The sequence below is a fragment of the Gambusia affinis genome, linkage group LG20, assembly GCF_019740435.1.
Source record: "Gambusia affinis linkage group LG20, SWU_Gaff_1.0, whole genome shotgun sequence".
Classification (NCBI taxonomy): Eukaryota; Metazoa; Chordata; class Actinopteri; order Cyprinodontiformes; family Poeciliidae; genus Gambusia; species Gambusia affinis.
In genome coordinates, this window is record NC_057887.1 from 505,759 (window position 1) to 530,400 (window position 24,642).

General features: G+C 40.5%; 1 protein-coding gene across 2 annotated transcripts in view; it reads right to left on the bottom strand.

Moving 5' to 3' along the window:
- Positions 1-838: 838 nt before the first annotated feature.
- The window catches only part of adgra1a (adhesion G protein-coupled receptor A1a), a 29,035-nt gene continuing 5,231 nt past the window's right edge, over positions 839-24,642 (bottom strand). The window contains exons 2-6 of one of the 2 annotated variants that reach the window (XM_044102008.1): positions 18,329-18,456; positions 8,868-8,991; positions 8,064-8,215; positions 7,315-7,410; positions 839-7,220 (exon numbers count right to left, since the gene is read on the bottom strand). In XM_044102008.1, the coding sequence (XP_043957943.1) occupies positions 5,729-7,220; positions 7,315-7,410; positions 8,064-8,215; positions 8,868-8,991; positions 18,329-18,378 (1,914 nt within the window). In that variant the 5' untranslated portion in view covers positions 18,379-18,456 and the 3' untranslated portion in view covers positions 839-5,728. Of the gene's footprint in view, positions 7,221-7,314; positions 7,411-8,063; positions 8,216-8,867; positions 8,992-9,475; positions 9,580-18,328; positions 18,457-24,642 lie in introns of those variants that run through there. The other variant, XM_044102009.1, reaches the window with a different exon arrangement.

The following is a 24,642-nucleotide window of genomic DNA, read 5'->3' on the forward strand; positions in this document are numbered from 1 at the left end:
ATTTACTTACCTTTTATTCTTCCATTAGTGGAAGCTTCGGGGACTCTTCTGGCAGTGGCACGCAAAAAGTCACTTAAACAGACATTTTTCTCCAGTACATTAGCTGTCCGCCACAACTCGCATCTGTGGTTCTGAAGCTCATTGCTTGCTGGCGTCCATCAGCCAGAATTCTGACGTTTTCCCTTTGATTTCTGAGATTTTTTTTTCTGGGCTACTAATTTATCAGTCTCTCGCCATATTCATACAATTGTCTTTAAATCACACATGGATGATCCGATTGGCACCAAACTCGATATGCAAGTCCTTTGTTCAACTCTGAAGAGCTCAGCAATATTGACATGTAATTTGACTCCACTGCGCCCCCTAGGTTAATCCATCTGCTATATCTCCGCCGTACATGGACCAATTTGCACCAGATTTTTTGTGAGTCGTCGGGGAGCGCTGCCGAACGCATTCATGTGTGTCGCCTGGCGGGCGATCGGGCAGGGGAAATACGTGACAGCTTCTGCTGTGGCGAGTGGGCGCTGGCTCTGGAAACAGTGCGAGAGCTTCTGCGGTGGGTGGAACCCCCGCGGTGGCCAATAGGCCGTAACGGCGCTTGCTGCGAGGGCCGCACGAGACTACTTGCAGCTTTAATTTTATTTATTTATTTACTTTGTATTCTGAGATTTTTTTTTTCTGGGGCACTGGAAAAAAAAAATTCTGACGTTTTTCTGAGAAAAAATTTTTTTTTTTTTTTTTTTTACAGTGGCCCTAATCGTCTTCCGTAAAACAGGGTTGCCTAAGTTGCCATATTTTCTGAAAAGAAGGGGAGAACAGCCTCGTGCAGTATGTCACAGTAAGTATTTATTTTTAGTGCAGACAACATAGTGCTCAAATAGCTGTTCCCTTTATTTTTAAGGATATGCATCTTGTACTTTTAAAATTCATAACAGTAAAAAAAAAAAAAAAATAGCAAATGCATATGAAAATGGTTTCATGTTCAGTCACAACCTGTCAGATGACTTCTGACCATTGTCTAGGAAGCCATGTTATACTGTTGAAACACTGGGACTAAACATTACATGTACAGTCATCAACATCACTGCTCACTGTGATTTAATGACTACAACTATGATGACATCACACTAAAAATGTGTAACCTAAAATATTTCACAACATTATAGGTGAACGTGTGTAGGCATAAGCTATAAAAACTTGTAAGGATGACAAATTGATTCAGAACAAAAGGTATGTGATTTTGCTTTCTATGCAAGGTGCCACTCAACATTATTTTCTTTCAGAAGCTTTTTCATATCTGTTGTATTGAATCAGATGATCTAAGACCAGAAAACATGCAGGGCAGTGAACTCCAAGGACTTAAATTTAATAAATAATGTTTTGGTCAAATTTACTTTGACAGACAGGTTAATATTTTAGTGCTTTAAATAGTGGCAACTTCATATAGTCACTAGATTTATTTTCTTGTAATTCTCAATAAAAAAATTTTTTATCAAATATTTCCAGCACTGGTCACATGTATGTTGACCTGTAATACCGCACAAATTTAAGTCCATGAAAAATAGTGCTTGGCAGAACGCCACAACTTCTAGTTGGTTAAATGAGAATAAGATGAGACAGATTCACAGAAACACGCTTAACTTCGTTATGCATAGCTTTAGAAAACATGCATTTTGAAGATCTCTTTTAAAGTGTTGCTGATTATATTCTAAAACCTGAGTAAAAGTTTGCATTATGCTACAAACTGCAGTTTCTCAATGAGAATATGTTTTGTTTAGTTTGTCATCACAGTGAAAACTGGCACATCATTTTGGCACTATAAAACATTGTGCTTTTAGCACATTGCACTTTTTAAACATTTCACCAGGTGAAGGGTCTTATAGTGCAGTGGTCCCAAACCTTTTTAGTACAGCGGACCAGTTGACCCTTTGTAAATTTTCTGCGGACTCATTCTGCTGCATGTTGGCGCGCAAGACGTAACTGCATCCGGTTTAGGATTTTCTAAATAATAGCTCCACCAGACTCAATACATGGAGCGGACAATTATTTCTTGTGCAGCCCGGTACCAATTGGTCCACGGACTGGTACCAGTCCACAGCCGGTGGTTGGGGACCACTGCTATAGTGCACACTAGTGCAATAATTGTCAAACTCTAAATTCAGTTTGACTTAACTTGGTAGCATAAATAAAGTATCACTAAAGGAAAATATGTATAAACTTCATAAATACAACTTTATCAATAAACATAAATATCTGTTAGGGCAGGAGTGAGCTATCCTGGTCCTGCATCTCTTAAGAGTCTCCCTGGTCCAACACACTTGAATCCAACAGCTGAATCACCTACTGAGTGCAGTCAGGTTCTCCAGAGTCCTGCTAATGACCTCATTATTTGACTCAGATGTGTTGAAGTAGACACACACCTAACAGTTGCAGGACACCGGCCCTCCAGGCCTGGAGTTGCCCACCCCTGTGCTAGGGTGTCTCCATAATAATAAGCACATGTTACACAAACACACCACATCTTTGTCTAATAATTCATGCACCGTTGCACACATAAACCTCACACACATAGTCTATCATATATTTCAATGTGTTGTATATCAGTCATCAATAATCTTTTTTAATAATTGTGTTATAGTCAGATGAAATCCAAAAATAACAGATACAGACTAGATATGTTTAAATGTCAGAATTTAAAGGTGTAAACTTTAGAGATGTTGGATCCTGAAAATCAAGGTCAGTAGGTTCTTTGAAATCTCTTTGGAATCTGAAAGGGCCTGCTCAAAAGCTGTCAAAATTTGTAATTATTAGCAATATAATGAGTTTTATATTGTGCATTTTGAAATCTATTTATTTATTTTTTCAAAACTTTTAAAAGACTAATACATTTATTATTTTAAGTTAGGTCCTCACATATTTTAAAAGGGCAATATTATGTACTTTCAGGAGGTGCAGCTATGTTGGCTCAGACTTAAGTAATTCAGGTGAATACGCCTCCACAGATTTTTTCAGCAGACCTTCACAGATTCACTGATGCTCATGATGGCTACATAAATTGCATATCCAGAGCTTCACACCAAACAAAGATCTTTTGATTGAGGGTTATGAGGAATTGAAGCACATCATACAAAAGGAAAATAAACTGCTGCTACAATAACATTCGATTGAATGCGTAACTAGTCTAAAATATATATTTCCAAGCTATTCTTAACTAAAACCATCATAATCATACCTGTCATATGCTCAAATAAACAACTTTAATCAAATCAATGAACAGTGGAAGTCAATCTGAGAGTGGATTCATTCATGTTACTTTTCGTGTTCCACTTCTTATCAACTAATCCCAACTGATCACGATTAAATATAATATAATATTTTGCAGTATGTGGAAGCTTAACAGGAATCAAAAGACAGAAGATCAATCGTAACAGAGCTTATAAAATTGAACTCATCAGCCCCTTGATAGAGACGAACTGTATTGTACAGTTTTTGGGAAGTAGTTCCTCCTGCAGCACAATAGCCCAATACCATGATGCTGCCACTCCCAAACTTCAAAGGTAAAATAGTACAGGTATCCTTGTTCTTCCTCCAGACGTAACAACGGGCATTATGGCCAAACAGGTTCACTTTAGTTTCACCAGGCCTTAGGACATGTGTCCAGAAATGATGATTGTTGTCTGTGTGTGTATTTGCAAACAAATCAGACTTTTTATGTTTCTTTTTATGTAAAATCTGGCTGAAAGACCACTCAGCGAAGAAGCAATGTCAGAACAGGGCATGTTTCACTGGGGATAATGACGTTTTAAAAAGATACAGCAGCATCTTTAGCTTTTACTTTGGGGTCTATTTGCACATTTATATATTTATCTCTGGGACACAGAACCCATTATCTTCCTATACAATGTGATGGTTGCACATTCCCAGCATGTCTGTACATGCGTATAATTGTTTGAACAGATGAATGCGGCACATAAGCACCTTTATAGTACAATCAAGTGGGGTGGGCAACATTGTGCTAAGAAATTTATGACAATATTTTGTAGTACTACGATGATAACGATAAAAATAATGGTTAAAAACTATTCGTCACTTCTGTTTTAGGTGATTGCATGGCACAACATTCATAACACCACAAACATAAATCCTACTTTTGAAAAACATTCCTGTTTGAAATAAATGCCTTAGAGAAGTGTGATATGCATCACTAAACTGGATTTAGAGACTTAGTATAATAATTTTCAAATTTATTGATAGTTATTGATATTGTTGTGAAAAAGCAAGAGAAAAAAATTGCAAAAATTACATTTAGTAAATTTTTTTAATGTTTACGGAAATTTATGGTGACGATAAATCTAAATTCTTAAAATTACAAAAACAAATTTACGATAAATGATAAGATGAATGCCCACCCCCACAATCAAGTAACTGTTACTTTCAGTTGTTATAAAAGTGCTGTATGTATGCAACATGACATGAAATTTGAATTCATAACTTAGCTTCTTGAAATTGGGCCTCTGTCTCATTGAGAAACTCCTGCTCTTTCTGATACCCCGCCGTCATCACAACAATGGTTCTACATTATGCTGTTAACAAATGTTCTTAGGAGCATAGGACTGAGACGTAGTTTATAATAAGCACAGCAGATTTGCAGTTCCACCTGGTGTTTACTAATTGCTGCTGCCACTAGTCTGGGGGAGCTAAATGGGGGAGGCTAGGAGGAGAGGAGCTCAGAGAGGTGGAAGCTCAGCTGGAGTCTGCAGTTCCAAGGAAGAGCTTTATGGAAAAAGGTGGTGTTTGGCTACAGCAAGGACTTAGACACCACAGAATGGTTGCCACAGGAGATTCAAATATGTTTCAAATATACATGAAAAAATCAAAGCAGCACTCCATTATAAGGGAATAATATAATGACATGACAGCCATCCATCCATTATCCAACACGTTTATCCCTAGTGGGGTCACCAGGGGTGTTGGTGCCCATCTCCCAGGGTCAACGGGCGAGAGGTGGGGCCACCCTGGACAGGTCACCAGTCCATCACAGGAATAACATGATACAAAGCTAAAAAGAGACAATTTTACATAATACATTGTCATGTCTACAGAGCCAAAGGCAGGAAGTAAAATGTTCTAAATTCATACCCAGAGTAGATATCTAAGACACTGAGCAGTTCGAGGGAGATTCCTGCTATTCTAGTTGGGAGGGGTTTCATTATCTGTGTCTTTAAGACAATTGTATCTAAAAAGAGATATTGTAAGCTTTTTCATGCATATTAAGTCAAGAGGCCAAGTCTTCTTTTCAAGAAAATCAGGGGCTCTAGTCATATTTTGTACCTGGACTGTGTTCCTATGCAACGTTCAGTGAGTGCTGCTATCTTAATTTTTCTAGATACAAACATTTTAGATTAATATAAAACAATTTATAGAAACTAACATGAAACATCTAAGTGGAATTGATATGGTTTAAAGTTTTGGCCCTTTTCTTTTCACTCACATTTCTAATTAGAGAACCACTGTGCTCGTGAGTATTCATAAAATATTCCTTGTTTAGTTTAACTAGAGGTGACTCCACATTATCCTTTAAATCTGCAAAGACTGTAATATTTATTTCACAACTTAATTTTGTCCTAAATTATGTGAGGACTCATTGAGGTTACTTTAGGGTACAGCATAAAGACCAAAACCACATACAAGTCATCTATAAAGACAGAGTTATTGGAAGACTAAACATCTAAACTGTGGTTTCATTCTTCCAAGGGCCAGTCCGAATATTTCCTGTAGCATCTGAGCCAAACAGGCCATCTTCTTGCAAACTTCTGTTTCGACCAATGACTCCTCGGCGGCTAACTTTGGAATGCTGTCGAGGCAGAGTATTTCTTGGAAAGCCTCTCTGCTCTATGTCCAAAGAATGGTTCTCTGTGTCTTCATCTTCTGTTTTTAATGTGCAGCTGTATGTTTTGGGATCTTGCTCACATTGCACTTTAAATGAATCAAGTTTTTCACAGCAGGTTGCATTAGCAGAGGGAGTAGCTGAACCATACATGTGCCACTGGCAGGAATGGACCCCTTGAGAAGGCAGGAGGAGGCTGTGATAGGAAGTTATGCTGTTATGCATGTTGTGAACATGGCCGTGACAGGAAGTCACTGGGTCTTGTATACTCTGGCAGGACGTTTGGCGTTGAAAGGTGTGGCAGGAACCCATCTGCTTATCCAAGTGAGGACTAGGACAAAGAAGCTGATGATCTGGAAGTGGGCCGTTGGAAACTAACGGTGTTCCTTCTAGATGCTGTGCAGGCTGAGAGCTGTCCCTTTGAGAGCTGTGCACACTTCCATCCATACTCAGTGAAGCCAAATGTGAGTGGTAGTCTTGGAGGCATGGTCGTGGGCGATTAAAGGAACGTGACTTTGCTCTCTCAGTAAGGCATCTCTGAAGGGGAAGAGTTGGCCGAGGGAGTTCATCTGGAAGTGAATGAGGACGTGGTGAAAACTCTGGCTCAATGAGAGACGGGATAGGGGATGCTGGACTCATTACAGCCACACAACATGGACCTGTGTTACTTGGAGTTGGGCTTTGAGGAGGTGGTGTCATTTTATCTGAAGAACCCTGTAAGAGGTGTAATGAAAGCAGTGGCTGCTTGCCTGAACACGGAGAGCTCAAGTGGCAGTGTGGTTGATGGAGTTGTTGCGTCTGACTCTGTCCATCAGTATTTATATTTTCTATCTTTGATTTAGATGGGCAACAAACCCACCAACGATTCCACACATCATCCCGTTTGGCACAATGCTGGATGAGAAGGAAGAGGCCCAGAGTGACACAAAAAGCCCCGTAGAGGCAGCTGAAAATCATATCCAGAAAATGTCCCTGTGATACAGCCAATGCTCCTAAAGCCCAGGTTGCCAGGAACAGAAACAGTGTGAAGATGGTGGCACGGAGTTGGGATTTAAAAGAGTGTTCATTAGCCAGTACAGATGCACCAGTAGAAAATGGCAGACAGTCTCCAGCAGACACTGAAGCTCCACCACTGCCACTTTGAGAATGATGGTTTGAGTCACTGGACGACAACATCTGCTGATCCTCTCTTAGAAGGTGCAATTCATACTTTCTCTCTGGGTGGCGCTTCAGCTGGATGTAGGTGATCAACAAGTACAAAGACATGACTAAGACCAGAAGACCTACTGGTGCATAAAAGCCTCCCAGACTAGGTTCCCATGCCATCCAGCAGCTGAAAATGATAAACGGGGACTTAAAACTATTTTTTAACCTTGCAAAGATAAACTTATAAATGAATGAAATGAATATATCGAATCTATACTTACTATAATGCTCCGTCTCTGCTGCCATAGTTATCCATGCCAAACACAGCCGTAATGACTACAACTATCAGAGGTACTCCATCGCTCACAAGATAAAATCTGAGAAAAAAGTGAAAAAGTTCAAAATGTGTTGAAGCAGGGCAGTCAGCATATAGATCTGGTCTTTTTGACACTTACTAGATGAAAACGCTTAGGAAGCTATTTAGGAAACAGTAATCATTGTTCCTCCTGATTCACAATAATAATACCACTGGCTTAACAATATTGTGAAATTTATTTACTTCTGTCTTAGATACAACTGTAACTAAAACAGTTGTAACTGTTTATGCAGATACAACTGTATACACAGTTGGATCTGTTGACCAAGATTAGAAGTTGACCAAGATTAGAGGTCCTTTGTCAGTCGTAGAACTGAAAAAAAAAAATACAGTTAAACCACATAAAGTGCTGAGAAATTTATTATGTTCAAAATTTTTTAAATTACACCAGTGAGAGTTGGACTAACTTGACAAAAATGAATGACTGTGATCCTATAAAGAAACATGTTGATTCACCACAAAAATAGGCTTTTCTGATCTACCTTGAGATCCTCTCACATTCTCAAACCACAGTGAAATTAGCTAGTTTTTGATTAAGTGTATAGAAACATATGAATCTGGTGAAAGATTCAGAGGCTTTAAGACAATAGTCCCCATCGTTTGATACCCTCTCAAGAGTTGTCAGTCTTTTATTATTTGAAAATAAAACTCTACCTCAGGATGGTTGGTTTGGAACGTTTCTGGACTGGACCACTCCTGTCCTGGGCTTGAATTGGCTCTTTGCACACATCTTTACAAATGTTTCTTGCAGTAAATGCCAGCCACATCATGGTGGACAATGAAGCATAATGGAGTACAATGCCGACCTATCACACCAAAGAAGGAAAAATTACACATTATAGTAATAATCTCATTCATAGGAGACATTTGCTCTCAGTGAGAAGTGACAATGCTTTTCTGGAAATGAAACTTGGAACTCTAGTCCAGCCTTGTTTATCACATTTTCAGTTGGTAAAAATCATTTCAAGGACTGCCCAGACTGTAGATACAAACAAGTTTAGGTAAGAAGATATTTTCTTGTAGTAATTTTCTGACATGTCACTTTTACCGCATACATTCCTTTCACTTTTTCAAAGTGAAAAATGGTAAAGGAAAAGGGGCTCGGATTGCCATGGATTTCTAATTAAAAATCTCTTGACACTCTGATCAACTTAAAGGAATCAAGGAAGGTTCTGTACTGCAGATCTAATACTAACAATCTACAATTTGTATTAGACTTGAAAACATTGCTTTTCTTGAAAGTTAGTTGACAGTTAAAAATGTGACTTTTTCTTGTTCAAATTTATTTACAAAAGATGGTTCCAGATTCAGAGGGATCTATGCTTGCTTGTTGTTTAATTAATGACGGGCTCCAAGCTGCTAAGCAATGCACAGAAAAGGCCATAATTACTGCGCTCCACAAAAATATATAATTGTAAAATATTAGCCACACAAAAGATCAGAAGATGGCACACTTACAATCTGACAAACCAAAGGAAAGTGGATCTGATTGATGCCTCCAGCAAACACCCCAAATGTCAGGCCTGTGTGAAAGAGGAAATTGAGGAGGGTGTGCCAGCCCTTCCTGCTGATGCGGATGACGCTGGACAGTGAATAGAGAAAGTAAATATGTAGTTAGACTGCAGTATACATACCTATAATCTACATGTGATTACATAGCAGAGGTTTTTGGACCCAAGAACAGTAATTTCAACGGGTTATTTGGTTGAATTGTAGCTGCAATTTTAAGGGTTTATCATCTGATTTTTACTATTACTAATTCCAAAGAGGCTGAACAAAACATGTATACTACTGATACTTCAGTTATTAAACATGTCAAAATTTTTCTCAGTAGATTTATTTCTAGAAATTATATTGATAACTAATTTACCCCAGATATAAGAAAGAACTTATGTAATGCACACATACAAAGAAATCCAAATAGTAAAGCAGTCCACAAAGGTTTGTGTGTAATGAAGTAACATACAAGCATTGAACATCAGGAAACCGTGTGAAATGGGTCAGTATTTGGAGAGAATCCACATTTGCAGCAAGGACCAATATCAGCTACGGTAATTTAACTATACCTGAAAAAAGAGTGGGCATTCTTTCTGGAGAAGAACAACTCTCCAAATACAGCATAGTCTTTATTGTGGGAAACAGGAAAAGCAGTATTGAGAGGTAAAATACAAGCTTATTCATCACACAAGAAAAACAACAACAAATAGTTAAATAAGTTATTTGTTTTTCTAAATTTCTAACTCTTACAATACAAATCCAGATGATCAAATTAAGGAGGAACTAACTAATTTTAAACATCAATGGGAAAAAATTATCCATAAAAAAAACGTTTGCTATTCAACAACTGAAATACAACAACTTCCAATGTACCTAGCAAATTCAAGAGTGTTACTTTTTTAGCGTTTGAATATGCAGAGTTGTTTTTTTTACACTGCAGAGTTCATTAGTAATTAGAAATATGCCCAGGTCCCTCTTGAAAATGAGATCTAGATCTCAATGGGGTTTACCTGGTCAAATGAAGGAAAAAAAAAAAAAACACATTCCATGTTGGGACAGCATCACCGATTGGTGTCAGTTATTTTGGCAGTGTTGGTACAGAGTTTTATATTAACTCACCAACTCTCACGGTGTGTATTTGTGATTGAGTCCTCACGGTTCGCATTTTAATAGTGCACGTAAGCACATCGGGTGCGTCTGTTGCGACATACTATGAATGCGCATGCTTCAAATAAGCAGACAGCAGTTATTTTTCGGACATCAAAAAACACAGATAAGTTTTGTTTGTACGTATAATTTTGACCAAATGCTAGTTCCAGTTTAATAATTGTGCCACCAGAGTTGCTAAATGTCGACTTAAGGAAGATAGTAAAAAAAATCCACTAGAATCGATAAATGTGTCTAAGACAGTTAGACACTGTCAATATTACCCCTATTTTTCCTCAAAAACTGCACTTTCAGTTTCCTCCATATTGTGCTCTCCCGGTTGCTGTTGAAAACTTGACCCACTGCTAGCAGTACCACCGTTACCGCTTCATATTGTAACGCAACTTATGACACCTTAAGAGTGCCAGTCATAGCCAATATAATGCAATAAAAGCCTTTATCCATTCCAATGTATACATTTTAAATGCAGAAAATTTTAATGGAGGCTGCCTTTCAGCTTTTATAGAGCTTTGGAGCTGACATCACTGCACGTAACGTTTTACGTCGCTCACCGCCATGTTGTATGGCCACAGACCAAAACAAACTTTTTCCGGCATTTTCATTGTGTTACCGACTGCAGTGAAGTTGTTTTCAAGTTGGATATTGGATATTGGCACTCTGCTGTCCTCTATTAAAATTTTAAGAGACACACTGGCGACCTGTCCAGGGTGACCTCACCTATCGCCCGAAACGTTAGCTGGAGAGGCACCAGCACCTTCCGACCCACTAAACACAAGGGGGTAAACTCCAGTCCTCAAGGGCCACTTTCCTGCAGTTTTTAGATGTGCCTAAGCTACAAAACACCGGAATGAAATGGCTTAATTGCCTCCATGTTGTGTAGATCAGTTATCCACGGCCTTGCTAATTACCTAATTATTCTATTCCGGTGGTGCAGCAGCGGCACATCTAAAAGTTGTAGGACACCGGCCCTTGAGGACTGGAGTTTGACACCCCTAGTGTAAGAAAATGGGTGGATAAATAATTTTAATATTAAATAGTATGATTTCTTCAATAGCTTCCAAATCGTGTGCCCCATTAACTCAAAATCAGACTGTATAGATGAAGCACACTCATCTTTATTACATTTGACCCCTTTTTTATTTAACTAATTTAGAATTTTAAAAAGAATTTCATTAAATGTTCTTGGGACAAGCTATTGATGCATCAGGAGTCAGTCCAGATCAGGATAAAGTGAGCGCTATAAGAGCCATGGAGGAGCCCAGAAATATAAGCGAGGTGAGATGCTTCCTGGGTATGGTGAACCATCTTGGGAAGTTCCTCCCCCCCCAGCAGAGAAAACCCGACCTTTGAGAGATCTTCTGAAGATGTCAAACATGTGGTGATGGGGTCCACCACAGCAACAAGCTTTTGACGCTATTAAAACAGATCTGCATTCAGGTCATTGTATGACCTGAATGTGTGTCAGCAGATGCATCATCGTATGCACTCGGTGCAGTTCTCCAGAAACTTGCTAATACAGGATGGAGGCCAGTGGCATATGCATCATGGTCTCTCAGCGACACAGAGCAGAGGTAGGCTCTCGCTTCAACATGGGCCTGTGAGAGGTTCACAGAGTTTCTGACTGGGGGGGAGCGATGAGATGTTCGCATCCACCTCAAAAATATGTGGTTGCACCCCTGGGGAAGAGGTCCCACATTGAAACTGATCATAAGCCATTAGTCCTGCTGCTGGGGTCGAGGAGTCTAAACAAGCTTCCTCCTCACATATAGCCACTGCGAATGCGACTAATGAGATTTTCTTACAGTATTTCCCATGTGGCTGGCAAAACTATTGCTACAGCTGATGTTTTGTCCAGAGCTCCAATCCGCTACGAGTAAGGAGGACTGCGAGAGGAGAAGGTTAACTTGTATGTTGACTCAGTCATTGCATGTTTACCTGCCACGGAACCACGACTGAGGGAAATCCAAAGACATCAGGACAGTGACACCAAACTCTAACAGCTGAAAAAGTTCTGTGTGGAAGGATGGCCAGATAAATACTCTATTGAGAAAGGTTTCCAGCCTTATCTGCCATTTTTAGGTGAACTTACTGTTCAAAATGGCCTACTTCTTTATGGTAGCAGAATAATGATTCCAGCTTCTCTCAGAAAGGACATTCTATCAAAGCTACATGAGGGTAATTTGGGGAAAACTAAATGTAGAAAAAGGGCCAAAAATTCAGTTTGGTGGCTAGGTCTGAGCAGCGAGCTCATTAAGCTGTTGGAGACCTGTGACACTTGTTGCTGGGAGAGAACTAAACACAAAGAGCCACTACTGCCCACTGAATTCCCACAAAGACCATGGGTCATGGTGGGAGCTGATCTTTTCCAGTTTAAAGACAAACAATATTTAGTGATCGTGGATTATTTCTCCAGATTTTTTTAAGTTGCAAAGCTTACTTCCACAACATCTAAGGGAGTGATTGGTATGTCATGGCATGCAAAGATGGACTTACAGTGTTCAGAGAGTCTCCGTTCTGATAATGGGACACAGTTTGCTTTGGATTCCTTCAGAAGATTTGGACAAGAATGGGGTTTCAGTCATGAGACATCCAGCCCAAATTTTCCTCAGTGCAAAGGGGAGGTTGAGAGCTTTCAGGACTATCAAGACTCTCCTTAAAAAGGCAAGGGATCCGTATCTTGCTCTTATGGCCTACCGTTCCGCTCCATTAGCGAATGGATTCAGTCCGACTGAGCTTCTCATGGGAAGGAGGATAAGGACAACTGTTCCTGTTACTCAGTCGCAGCTAACGCCAAAGAATATTGATATGGAAAAGCTGAGGACTGCAGAAAACAACTATAGACATACCAGAGACATACAAAGACATACAAAGACAAAACTACAACCGGAGGCCCCGGGCCCGCAACATGTCACTCCTACATGTGACATGTTCAGAAGGTGTGGGTGACAGATCTGCAAACCAGAGGAACAATGGTGTCTGGAGCAGGATCACCTCGATCCTACATCATTGAGACACCCAGAGGCATGCTGAGAAGGAATAGCTACCACCTTGCACACACTCCTGGAACAACTGAAACATCTGTTGTTCCACCTGAAACTTCTGCTGTTCCACAAGAGACATTACCTGAAGAAAATCTTGACAATTCTCCACACACACCTGATCCAGATGAAGACCAGCAGGAGGTTAGCCATCAGACTCCACCACCTGAGAGTCGAGTTTCACTAAGAAGTATAATCATCCAGCCCGGATGATTATATTTGTTCATAGGAACTGAGTGAGTTTCCTGCATGGGGCAGAATAATCCCCACACTCAGAGAGAGATCTTAGGTAGTCCACCCCTTCCTCTTAGTAGCTAAAGTTAAATGTTATAGATTACTTTAATGTTCTGAGATTTATATATCTTAGTTCTAGGCTGAACTGTAACTGGAAAGGGTTTTAAGTTTGTGCACTGTTAGTGTAAAATAGATAAATAAACAGTAATGACAAGTTAAAGTTCTAGCACATTCTACTGTGGAAAAGTACTAGTAAGATACTAAGTTAATCTTTGGTATTCCACAGGATGCATCTTTCTGGTGTGATTCAAGTTTATATCTCTACATTTTCTTATATAAACCCTCAAAACATATCCCATTTAGAAACGGGGATGTAGTGTCAGGCTATCGGTGAATAGGAACCTTTGTGCTGTATTGTGTTCAGGTACCTGCAGAATAAAGAGGACCTGCTGAGATGGAGATGTCTCACGCGTACTTCTGTGTAGCCTCGAGATATTATTAAATATATATAATCAGAGAACAGAACATCTAGAAACTCCTATGGGCTGAAGGTCTGAGGCTTTTTGTTAGCATGTTTTCTATCATTCTTATAGCTTGATGGCAAGCCTTGTCCAAACTGGTGTAACAACTTTAGAAAATGTGCTTTTATTTTTTATTATTATTATGTTTGAAATTTCACCAAATCCTGATTAACACTGAAGAATTCTATTTCTTTGTAATATTTTAAGAATTTTATTATTTTACTTGTTTTGATAAGCACTAGTACCTGTACTGTCACTTTAAGAGAGCGTCTTATCAAAACTGTACTACCTTCAGGTGGCGCTAGGCTGCCTGAGAAGAGGTAGGAAATTCTTTTGCTTTTGGTTATGCTCGCGTTTTATGAAGTATATAAAATAATTGTAAGTACATGCAGCTGTGGATGTTTATTTGTTTTAATACATACAAAGGAGTGTTCTTTTGACAAGTTAAGAAAATATTTATTCAATGTTGGAGAAGATATTGTTATTAGTTAGTCACAGGGTTTCTCCATGTGCTTGTCTGCTAGGGGAATTCCGATTCCTGTGAATAGAAGAGCTGCATGTTTGTGACGGCCCTGCTGTGCGGTCCGGTATGCATGTGTGCTATATTGCTGTCAATTAACATTATCAATTAAGGTCCTCTAAGTGGGAGGCGCTTCCATTATGCGGCCACCAGGGTGGGATTTAAGGAGCGCCGTTCCATTCACGAGAAGCTCGTCCCCTGTTTGAGAGCCGCGTCCCCTGGTTGAAGCAAGCACGCTGCAGACAGTCATCCAGACCAGACCAGGTTGGGGTCCGGACTTCCTGGTGTGGAGGGACCAGGCATGATCGCCCCATCCGAGCTGGCATTTGATGCCGACGCCTAGACTATTTTTGACTCTTTTAAATAAATGCCTTTTATAGGCTTAAAACGCTGCCTGTTTCCGTGTCCCCCCCAGTTTTTGTTGCAACCAGTCGAGCCGGGTCGTAACAATGTTAAAGGACATGTTTATTTCTATTTGTACAGGCCTCTGCCAGCAACCTGCATTAAAGAACAACCAGCAACTCCTGTGGTCTGACTCCCTTCTTCATCTGAACACAGCGCAGAACACATCAAGGTTAATCGACTGTATAAGACTAGGTTATCAGTAAAGAACACTAGTATACACCGGTTACACTGGCAACCCACATTAATAAAATGGTGAAATAATATTGACCACAAAACACTATTTATAAAAGATATCAACGTTTTTCCTACACAATCCTAAGATAGGATGACCAGACGTCCTCTTTTTCCCGGACACATCCTACTTTTCAGACCTAAAAAAATGTCCGGGGGGAATTTAAAAATCGTCCGGGATTTTGGTCAACTGCCTCAAAACACATTATATAGCTTACAGTGCATTGTGATTACATTGCCACTCCGTTCCACTACTCCATTCCAGGTTTCTTTGTATGGCAAATTAGTCACGCCTTCTCCCCAAATCCAATCACGTTGCATTATGTGTGCGAGTGTGTGTGGGAAAAGTAAAGATAGCTGAGTTGACTTGTACACCGGCCGCTAGACTAGTTAAACCTTAAGTGTGACAGGCGGTAGAACATGTGTGTTCGCCGATTCTACGGCAAAAATGCCTAAACGAAAGTGAACGTTTATGGAGGAATTAAAGAAAAGATTCCCGTGCTTTCGTCAAGGTCGTGATCCCTATGAGGCGGAGTGTTTGACGTGTAAGGCAGGCACTAATGTGTCTGTGGCAAATAAAGGTGCCAACGACCTGCAAGTGCAGTGAATTCAGCAAAGCACATGAAAGCAGCCAGAGGCGAAAGCTCTTCGACTAAAGTCACAGATTTCTTTGTGACAAAGTCAGACAGAGCAGCCGTCACTGCAGCAGAAGGCAGCTTTGCTTTCCATACTGTTAAGCAGTATAAGGTCAGTAACAAGACACTGACCCCCCTCCCCCCCTCCCGCCAACAAAAAAAAAGTGTCCTCCTTTTCACAAATATGATTTGTTCTTTAAATCTATATTATTTTTTGGTCTCAGGAAATGACTGAGGAATGAAGAGTCTGATGTCTGGTTCTTTAGGTTCTTTTGGTTCTGCGGTTCCTCTCCTGATCCATTCTGTCTGATATCAAACCCGCTGGCTGCCACTGAATGTCACCGACACATTTATTTTAATGCCTCTATTAAACTTCACTGTGATTGTTTAGCCCGTGTCTTCCCACTACCGTCTGTATTTCTGCCAGAGGTTTTACTTTAAGGACGGTGTTTTATCGGGTGGACATTTTAAAAAGACACTGGTTGAGAGCAGCTCACTGCGGCTCCGTAATGTCCTGTCTCTAGGTAACCATGACAACAGCGTCAGTTCGTGGGGTCCTATTTAGGTCCTGCAACGACAATTTAGCTGACCTTAACATTTCCCGAGTTTTGTTAGAATCGGCGGACACACATGTGCTACCGATTTCTTTGCCATACAAAGAAACCTGGAATGGAGTAGTGGAACGGAGTGGCAATGTAATCACAATGCACTGTAAGCTATGTAATGTGTTTTGAGGCAGTTGACCAAAATCCCGGACGATTTTGAAATTCCCCCCGGACATTTTTTTAGGTCTGAAAAGTAGGACATGTCCGGGAAAAAGAGGACGTCTGGTCACCCTAACCCAACCTTTAGTAAAGTGGTGTTACAGCAAAGTTGAAAAGCTTTTATCTGATTTAATTTTGTTCCACTGAAATTTTTATTAGTCATGCCACAGCCTTCAAGAGATGACAAGCTCAGTCCAGGGGAGGCAGCCCTACTACGTTTTAGCAGTTGGAGCATCGCGCCTTCAATGACTATGATCCACAGCTATGTAGCTGTGGATCGTCAACTCATTCCCTGCAAGGCTAGGTGTTAAATTTCAGCTTCTGACGAACTCTTCATAGAACAGTATGTGCACTAATGCCCCCAAAACAGATTGCAATAGCATACCCCTGGGAGTTGAGTTTTAACTGCATTGATTATGGAAATGTAAAGACAGTGAGAAAGTGAGTAAACAAATGAGGACATTGTGGCAGAAAACTGACATGAATTGTGACGTTGTCGTGGTGTCTTGGGTTGCATGTGATGGCATGGAGTATTGTGCTGGTCTAATTGTGGGTTCCAAGTTTGAAGATGGAATGTTAATATTTTGTCAAATAGGTGTTATTATTGTTTTTGCTGGGAATTATTTTCTTGGTATCAAACACTTTCAAACTCTTGGATTTGGCTAACATTTTCACTCTTACTATGTGGTGAAGGAAAATTAGTTTGATGATTCTATGCTGAGTGTTGACCAGTTGCATTTTTCTAACCTTTTGACCTTAAGACAACGTACAGTTTTGAGAGGAATGACGTGTATGTGGTTCTTGTGTACATGCTGTTGTAGAAGATATTGAGACAGAATTTGCTCTTGTAGGTTTTAGAAAAGCTCTGTTTCATATTAACTTGTCTGAAAAACTTAGATGTTTATGTTGTAGAAAATATTACACAAAACTGCTGAAGTAGACCATTTTGAAGCGTCTTTTTTACACTTTCACATTTTGTTAATTGGGGTTGTCTTTGTTCATAATTGCTAATGACCATGGTGCAGTCCAATGCTAGAAGTTTAGACAATTCTGGTATCTAAAATGGGATGTTTATATTAAGGAGGCCCTTTAATTGGCTTATTGAAACCCAATAAGGAACCAAATTTTGCTTACAGAAATGTGTTTCTTTTAGTAACACAGATTTAAAAATTATCACTAAAGTACTTGCAGCAATAATAGAAAAAAATATCCCAACATTAATTCATCCAAATCCCAACTGGCTTTATCAAAAACAGAAACCTAATTGATAGTACCTGGATATTATTTAACTTAATATCGCCCACCAAAATCAAGCAAAAACTATGATAGTTTCCTTGGATGCAGAGAAAGCTTTTGATAAACTCAACTGGAAATTCTTGCTCAAGGTATTGGAAAAATCTGGATTTGGAGTCGTTCATTGGGTGGATAAAAACACTACACTGCACCAAGAGGTTGTTGCAAGTTTGTACCTGTCAGCCTCTATACTACTTAGTCCCTTTATCTTAACTCCCTCTTCTGTTTATCTACCTTCCTGACTCATTACTGTTCACTGGTTGCTTTCATTGACTCAGTTTTACTCCGTTCTGCTCTTTTCTTGTTCCTGGTTTCAAGTATTGTACTTTTTGCCTTTTGTTCAATATATATTGGCTCATATGACTATTCAGTTCTCCCGTTTGCATTTTGGTCTTATTCTGAACACACCAAACATGAAAGTTTGAACGTGTTGATTGTTATAAAGTCTCCTCCTGGGAAGAAGGACCTACAGTAATGCACCCAACTAAATGGAAATAATTCTTAACTTTGAGATGGGATTTAACATGCAGTTTGAAGGTTCAAATTAAGCTAATGTTTCTGATAACAAAAACAGCTCATTTGGGAAAAAAAAAAAGTCCTAGACAGACTCTTACCTGTGGTGTACAATGTAAGTCACGATGGAGACAAGTAAACACAGCAGCATGACGGCAGTACAGGCATACACCACAGGATGTAGATAATCCCTAGGGTATGGAGGGAAGGACAGCACTCTCTTTAGATCCTGGTAAATATACAAAAAAAAAAAATAAAAAAAATCACACTTGAAATTAGTTAAGTATTTTCAAAATGTTTGGAGGATATGCGCACATAAGAGATCTGTTTATGTTAAATTTAAAGTTCTAGTTACTAACATCTAACTCTGAAATAAACAGTTTGAAAAGTTATAACCAGTTAAACGATACCGCACTGATTTGTATATCAAGGGATTTCTTGAAATTTATCTACATTAGAACTTAACAGGCCTTCCAGAAACTATGCTGCCACCTAACAGTGTCAGCATAGTTGACTTAAGACATACACTCACTGGCCACTTTATTGGGTACTCCTGCCCAACTACTCATTACGCAAATGTCGGTCCAGCTAATCACACAGCAGCAACTCAATGCATTTAGTCATGTAGACATGGCCAAGACGATCTGCTGCAGTTCAAACTGAGCATCAGAATGGGGAAGAAAGGTGATTTAAGTGACTTTTTAAATGTGGCCTGGTTGTTGGTGCCAGATGGGCTGGTCTGAGTATTTCAGAAACTGCTGATCTATTGGGATTTACACACACAACCATCTCTAGGGTTTACAGAGAATGGACGGGAAAAAAGAAAATATCGAGTGAGTGGCAGTTCTGTGGACGCAAATGCCTTTTTGATGCCAGAGATCAGAGGAGAATGACCTGATTTGATCTTTTAGAACACCAACAGTAATTCAAATAACCACTTGTTACAACTCAGGTATGCAGAAGAGCATTCAATGTTGTTGAATGTTGTGCATTCAAATCTCTGAATGCACAACACGTCGAACCATGAGGCGGATGGGCTACAGCAGCAGAAGACCACACCAGGTACCACTCCTGTCAGCCAAGGACAGAAAATTGAGGCTACGATTCACACAGGCTCACCAAAATTAGACAATAGATGATTGGTAAAACGTTGCCTAGTCTGATGTGTCTCAATTTCTGCTGCAACTTTCCAACGGTAGAGTCAGAATTTGGCATCAACAACATGAAAGCATGGATCCATTGTCTTGTATCAGTTCAGGTTGGTGGTGGTGGTGCAATGGTGTGGGGGATTTTTTCCTGGTATTCTTTGGGCCAGGAAAGTGTGCCAGGAAATTTTCCTGGCCCAAAGTATCAATTCAGCATTTTGTCAACGCCACACCCTATCTTGGTATTGTTGCGGACCATCACCAATTACAGCTTAGAGCAGTTCATTGATATATTAATGCAGTAGCCATGTAGCCTGATGTAAAAACATTTTGCTAGACAATATGCATTTATTTTGAGTTTCTGTCTGTGTTGTCCTGTCTCCCCTTGATTGTTCCCAGGTGTTTCTTGTCTCCTTGATTACCCTTTGTGTATTTAACCCCACTTGTGTTCTTTGTTCCTCGTCGGGTCCTCGTCGTGTCTGTTCAGTCATTGGTTGTCACGTTTTGAGAGCTTTTGCATCTGCTCTTTGTGCTGTCTGGACTTCGTGTTTTTGGATTCTCTGGATTTCTTATCATTAAATTAATCTCATTTCATCTTACCTGGGTCTCAGCGTCTGCCTCCATCACCCACACCAGATAATCATGACAATTTATTTATTGTACTGTTCATGTGTATTATAGTTCACAGGTACCCCAGCCAATTTGTTTATTTGTTTTGCTTATTATAGTAGGGTTAGGGTCATACCTTGATCTTAACTTTTTTTTCTATTCTTCCTCTTTCTTTTCTCTCTCCCTGAAAGGTTCAGTACTTTTTTGCAACATCGTTTTCATAACTTATCTTCCACCGGTGCTTTCAAGGTTTGAATGCGCATTGCAGGGCAGCTCATATTACCGTGCACTGAGGTACCTCCACCAGGAGGCCCCCAATCAATTTGATTGATTGGGGTCCTGCACATATAACATACATATAACACATCATGTATGTGTTATATGTATGCCTATATAACACATACATTATCAGATATATATTATTGTAAAAAAACAAACAAAAACACTTATAATGAAGTTTTATGTTTTTGCGTTAATATAATGCCAAGGAAATCATCACTACAAAAAATATATATATTTCACTTAGGGGGCCCCTTCAGTGCCCCAGGGCCAAAAGCGGCTGCTTAGTTTGCATATACACTGAATGCGAGGCATTGTTTGTTGTCAGTCATGTGGTTTTCAGCAAGACACAAGCATCGAAGCGGGGCGTCATCTGACACCCCCCCTTGTTTACTTGGTACATGCCTCGAAGACCGGATTCAGATGGCCCAACTCTTCCTCCAACAACACCATCACACGGCTGATCATACTGGTTTCCGCCTAGAGGCCAGGAGGATTCCTGGACTAAATCCACCACCCCATCACCAACATTCGCTCCATTCATCTCTATTGTAAGAACATCATATCCTAAAGCTTTCTCGTCATCATGATTACCGTTTACCTGCCTCTGCTGAACCAGTGGACCACCCCCTTCCTGAGTGCTCCACTGAGCCATTTCCACTACTGAGCGCATCTCTTTGCAATTCTCAATTTATTAAAGATCCTTAAATTCTGCTTCTTTTAATAGTGTTTTCCATGTGAGTCCAACATATCCTCAAAACCAACATGACACACAAAGTGATGTGCATGTCCAGAAAAGGTGTAGCTTTCCCTCAGTGGGAAAAAGACAATATGCTTGCTCAAAGGATAGCTGTATGCTGGTAGCTTTATCTTAATTGTGTCAACTCACTTTTCCTCTGTGTTCCTAGCCTGAGTTTTACAGATGCCATTATCTCTCACTTTCATCCACAACTTTGCATGAAAATGGGGTCTCTCATCTTGCTCCACTGAATAAACCATCAATTAGGCTAAGCATGACTGCTTAAATGCTTCTCAGGTTCTATAAAATGCAGCATACACACTCATACATACATATACTAAAGCAAGGAGTTGACACACATAATAGCAGAGGTCTGAGGGAGGAACTTGATTTTCCTCAGCTGACTGGTCATGTATCGAGTAACTTTGCAAGACAATCCAATTCCACTTATGGCTGATACCGCTGCTGAAACAAATAAACCCAATTTTTGGGAAATTAAGGCCTTCCACCAACTGAAACTCAAGCTCTATGAAATTTTTCCTGACAGTAGGAGACATTTCAGAGAATTTTTCCTCTTTTTATTTTGCTGGGATATAAACACCTAACATTCAGAGTTCTGCCGTTAAGACTTCAGGAACCGTTTAATTCAGGTCTAGTTGATGAAGAATTGCAAGCGATTCATTTGTAAATTGGATCCTATTCTATATTAAAACAGTGGAAGATGAAACAAAAGGGTGGGTTTCAGAGAAATTGCAATTAAAATAAAACGGATATTTAAAATAAATTACATGTATACAATAAATTAATTATTTTATTATGTTTGCCTTTTGTAAGACTATATAGTTGGTGTTATGTGTTGATGTTGTTGGACAACATCATTGACAATACTTAATAGCCTAGACATGTTTTCAAATCTTCTGTCAAATACAAAAACACAGTGGTCCACCTATTGTTCCCTAACAACACTTCATAGAACAACACAAGGCTTTTAAAACAGCAATGCTAATTAATTGAAGTGTGTTAAAGTTTAGGAACATCAAAGCAGGTGGTCCAGGTTGAAGCTAAGGCCATTCACAGGCTGGAGAAAGGTAGTGTTCTATCATTGACATCCTTAAAACTCTCTCTCTGTCTCTGTTTTTGTCTCTCTCGTTATGGATCAAAATCCTATGAGTTGGCCAGTCACCTACTATAGTCTGGTCCAGCTGGTCCTATTTTTTTTTAATAAATCCAGTTTGCTCAGGGAATATATGAAGATTAATCTTTTCAAGCCTTGTGGGCATAATTTCGTAAGTGATTTTGACATCTTAACTAGAACTGCCAGCAGTTATAATGGGTTCCTTGCCCAAGCCAGGAGGTCCTCCCCATGCACCGCCCCACCCACCACAGGTTTTAACCTAGTATCAAACCTGCAGCCTTCCAATTCAGAGTCCATCACATTACCCAGCAGGCTATTTCACTGTGATTACTCATGTTGGCAGTGAAACCAAATTCAAAATGAATTAATTGATCCCACAAGGATAAGAATGAAACACATGGCTCAACCCAGAATCGAACATGGAGCTTTCCAATTCAGAGTCCGTTACATTTGTCTATATTGTTTAATGCACTCACATACACAGTCAAACAGAAAAAGGGGATTGGCTAGCATTTGATTTAGTGATGAGGGCAAAGAAGTGCATTATTTTAAGATAAATTACAAATTTATCTTAAAATAAATTTTAAGATGCGCAGGTCGAGTACTAATGACAACAAAGTCACCTGTGACCTGCCGGGGACCCACGTGACTCTATATAGTCACATGGCACCTGACGTTCAATCTCTCAACCTTCTCGCGAGAAGCAAGGATTCAGAGGGACCAAGCACTCTGGCGGTCATCCAGGATTCATAGAACCGTAGTTACGGTAGTAAATTTCATTCTATTTCATTCCTACCGATCGCCAGAGGCGGTGCTTCAAGCATTGGATGGTTTACGTCAACAAGGTCAAGAGGAATCGGCAACATTCAAGGAACAACCATTTGAAGGGGATGGGGCACAGCCACATTCACCCTGTAAAACCGAGTAAAGGTACTAGGTGATTTCCAGGAGGACACACGACATATAAAGTCCAACGCCACCCCAGGTCGGCATGCCCCTTGTAGTGACACTTCACTCCTGCCGACAGTAGCCGGTCGTGCAAGGCATAAGCTTTGGAGATTAAATCCACAACTCAGGGTGCAAGTCGCTGCTTAGAAAGTGCCTGACCTTTCCGTGAGCCAGCGTAGCAAACAAAAAGGCTATTCGTCTTTCGGAAGGATGCCGTGGCATTGATATGTGCCTCAAGGGCACGAACAGGGCACAGTAGTTCAGAGGAGCATCCGGTGTCAAACCAGGCAAGACTGAGCAGCTGGGTACTGCCTGCTGCCAGTGAATAAATCCTACATCAAGCCACAGTGTAACACCTGAGATATCAGGATTCCACCGGCATGGGGCTCGGCTATCGAGAGAGCCTGCAATTTCCCCATAGGCTTTGTGGTAACCATCGCCAACAGGAACACCGTCTTCAGTGAGAGCCATGTGAGGTCCGCCAATGCCAGCGGTTCAAATGGGAGGGACCAAAGTGTGTCAAGCACCAGAGAAAGGTCCCACTCTGGTGCCACAGGGTGGTTGGGTGGGTGCAAATGCCGAGCACCTCTCAAAAACAGTACAATCTCCTTATCTCAGCCCACCGAACAACCAGTCAGCCCAATATGTCAACAGGAAAAGGCAGCCACATAAACGTTAAAGGTAGATGCAGACCATCCCTGATCCAGTAATGCCTGCAGGAAGGTCAGTATGTCAGAGACTAAACACTGCACCGAGTCCTGCCCTTTATTATGGCACCAGGTCACAAAGACTGCCCACTTGTTAGCATAGACAGCTTGCGTGGATGGCGCCTGTGCATTAGCCATTGTATGCCCTACTTACCCAGTGTATCTTGAAAAACTGGACCCCGCAGGGGCCAAATCCAGAGCTGGAGCCGGTCCGGTTTGGGGTATAAAATCCGACCCCACATCTGGAAAGAAGATCCTTCCTGGAGGGAAGATACTTTAGCGAGCTGGAGTAGAGGAAACCAAGTCCTTGCTGGCCAGAATGGGGCTGCCAGGTTGCACCCCATCCCGTGGAGGATGCATCCATAAACGCAACTTCCCGATGACATGGGAGGGAACCGAGCGGGACCCCTGTTGTCATAAACAACCTCATCCTCCATTCAGACAGAGACTGAAGACACTGCAGTCCCACAGAGAAAGTCAGAATGAGAGGAAACTGAACTGGAAGTGCCTCCCGTGAAAAGCAAAACGAAGAAAATACCAATGGGGCGGAAAGATTGGAACTTGAAAACAAGCATCCTTGAGATCTATGTAAGTGAACCAATCACCCGGGGAAATTGCCTGCAACACTTCCTTGGTGGTCAGCATACGGAAAGGCATGGCCTTCAAGTACACATTCAGTAGTCACAGTCTTGGACCTCAGACCCCCGGTCTTCTTCGGAACCAGAAAATATATGGAATAAAAGCCCCCTGGATCCAGCAAGGGGTCCACAGGCACTATGTGGAGGTTCCTCCACAATTAACCCAGTGTTAGTATTTATTTAAATGTTTTCATACAATACATTTATAATTTCAT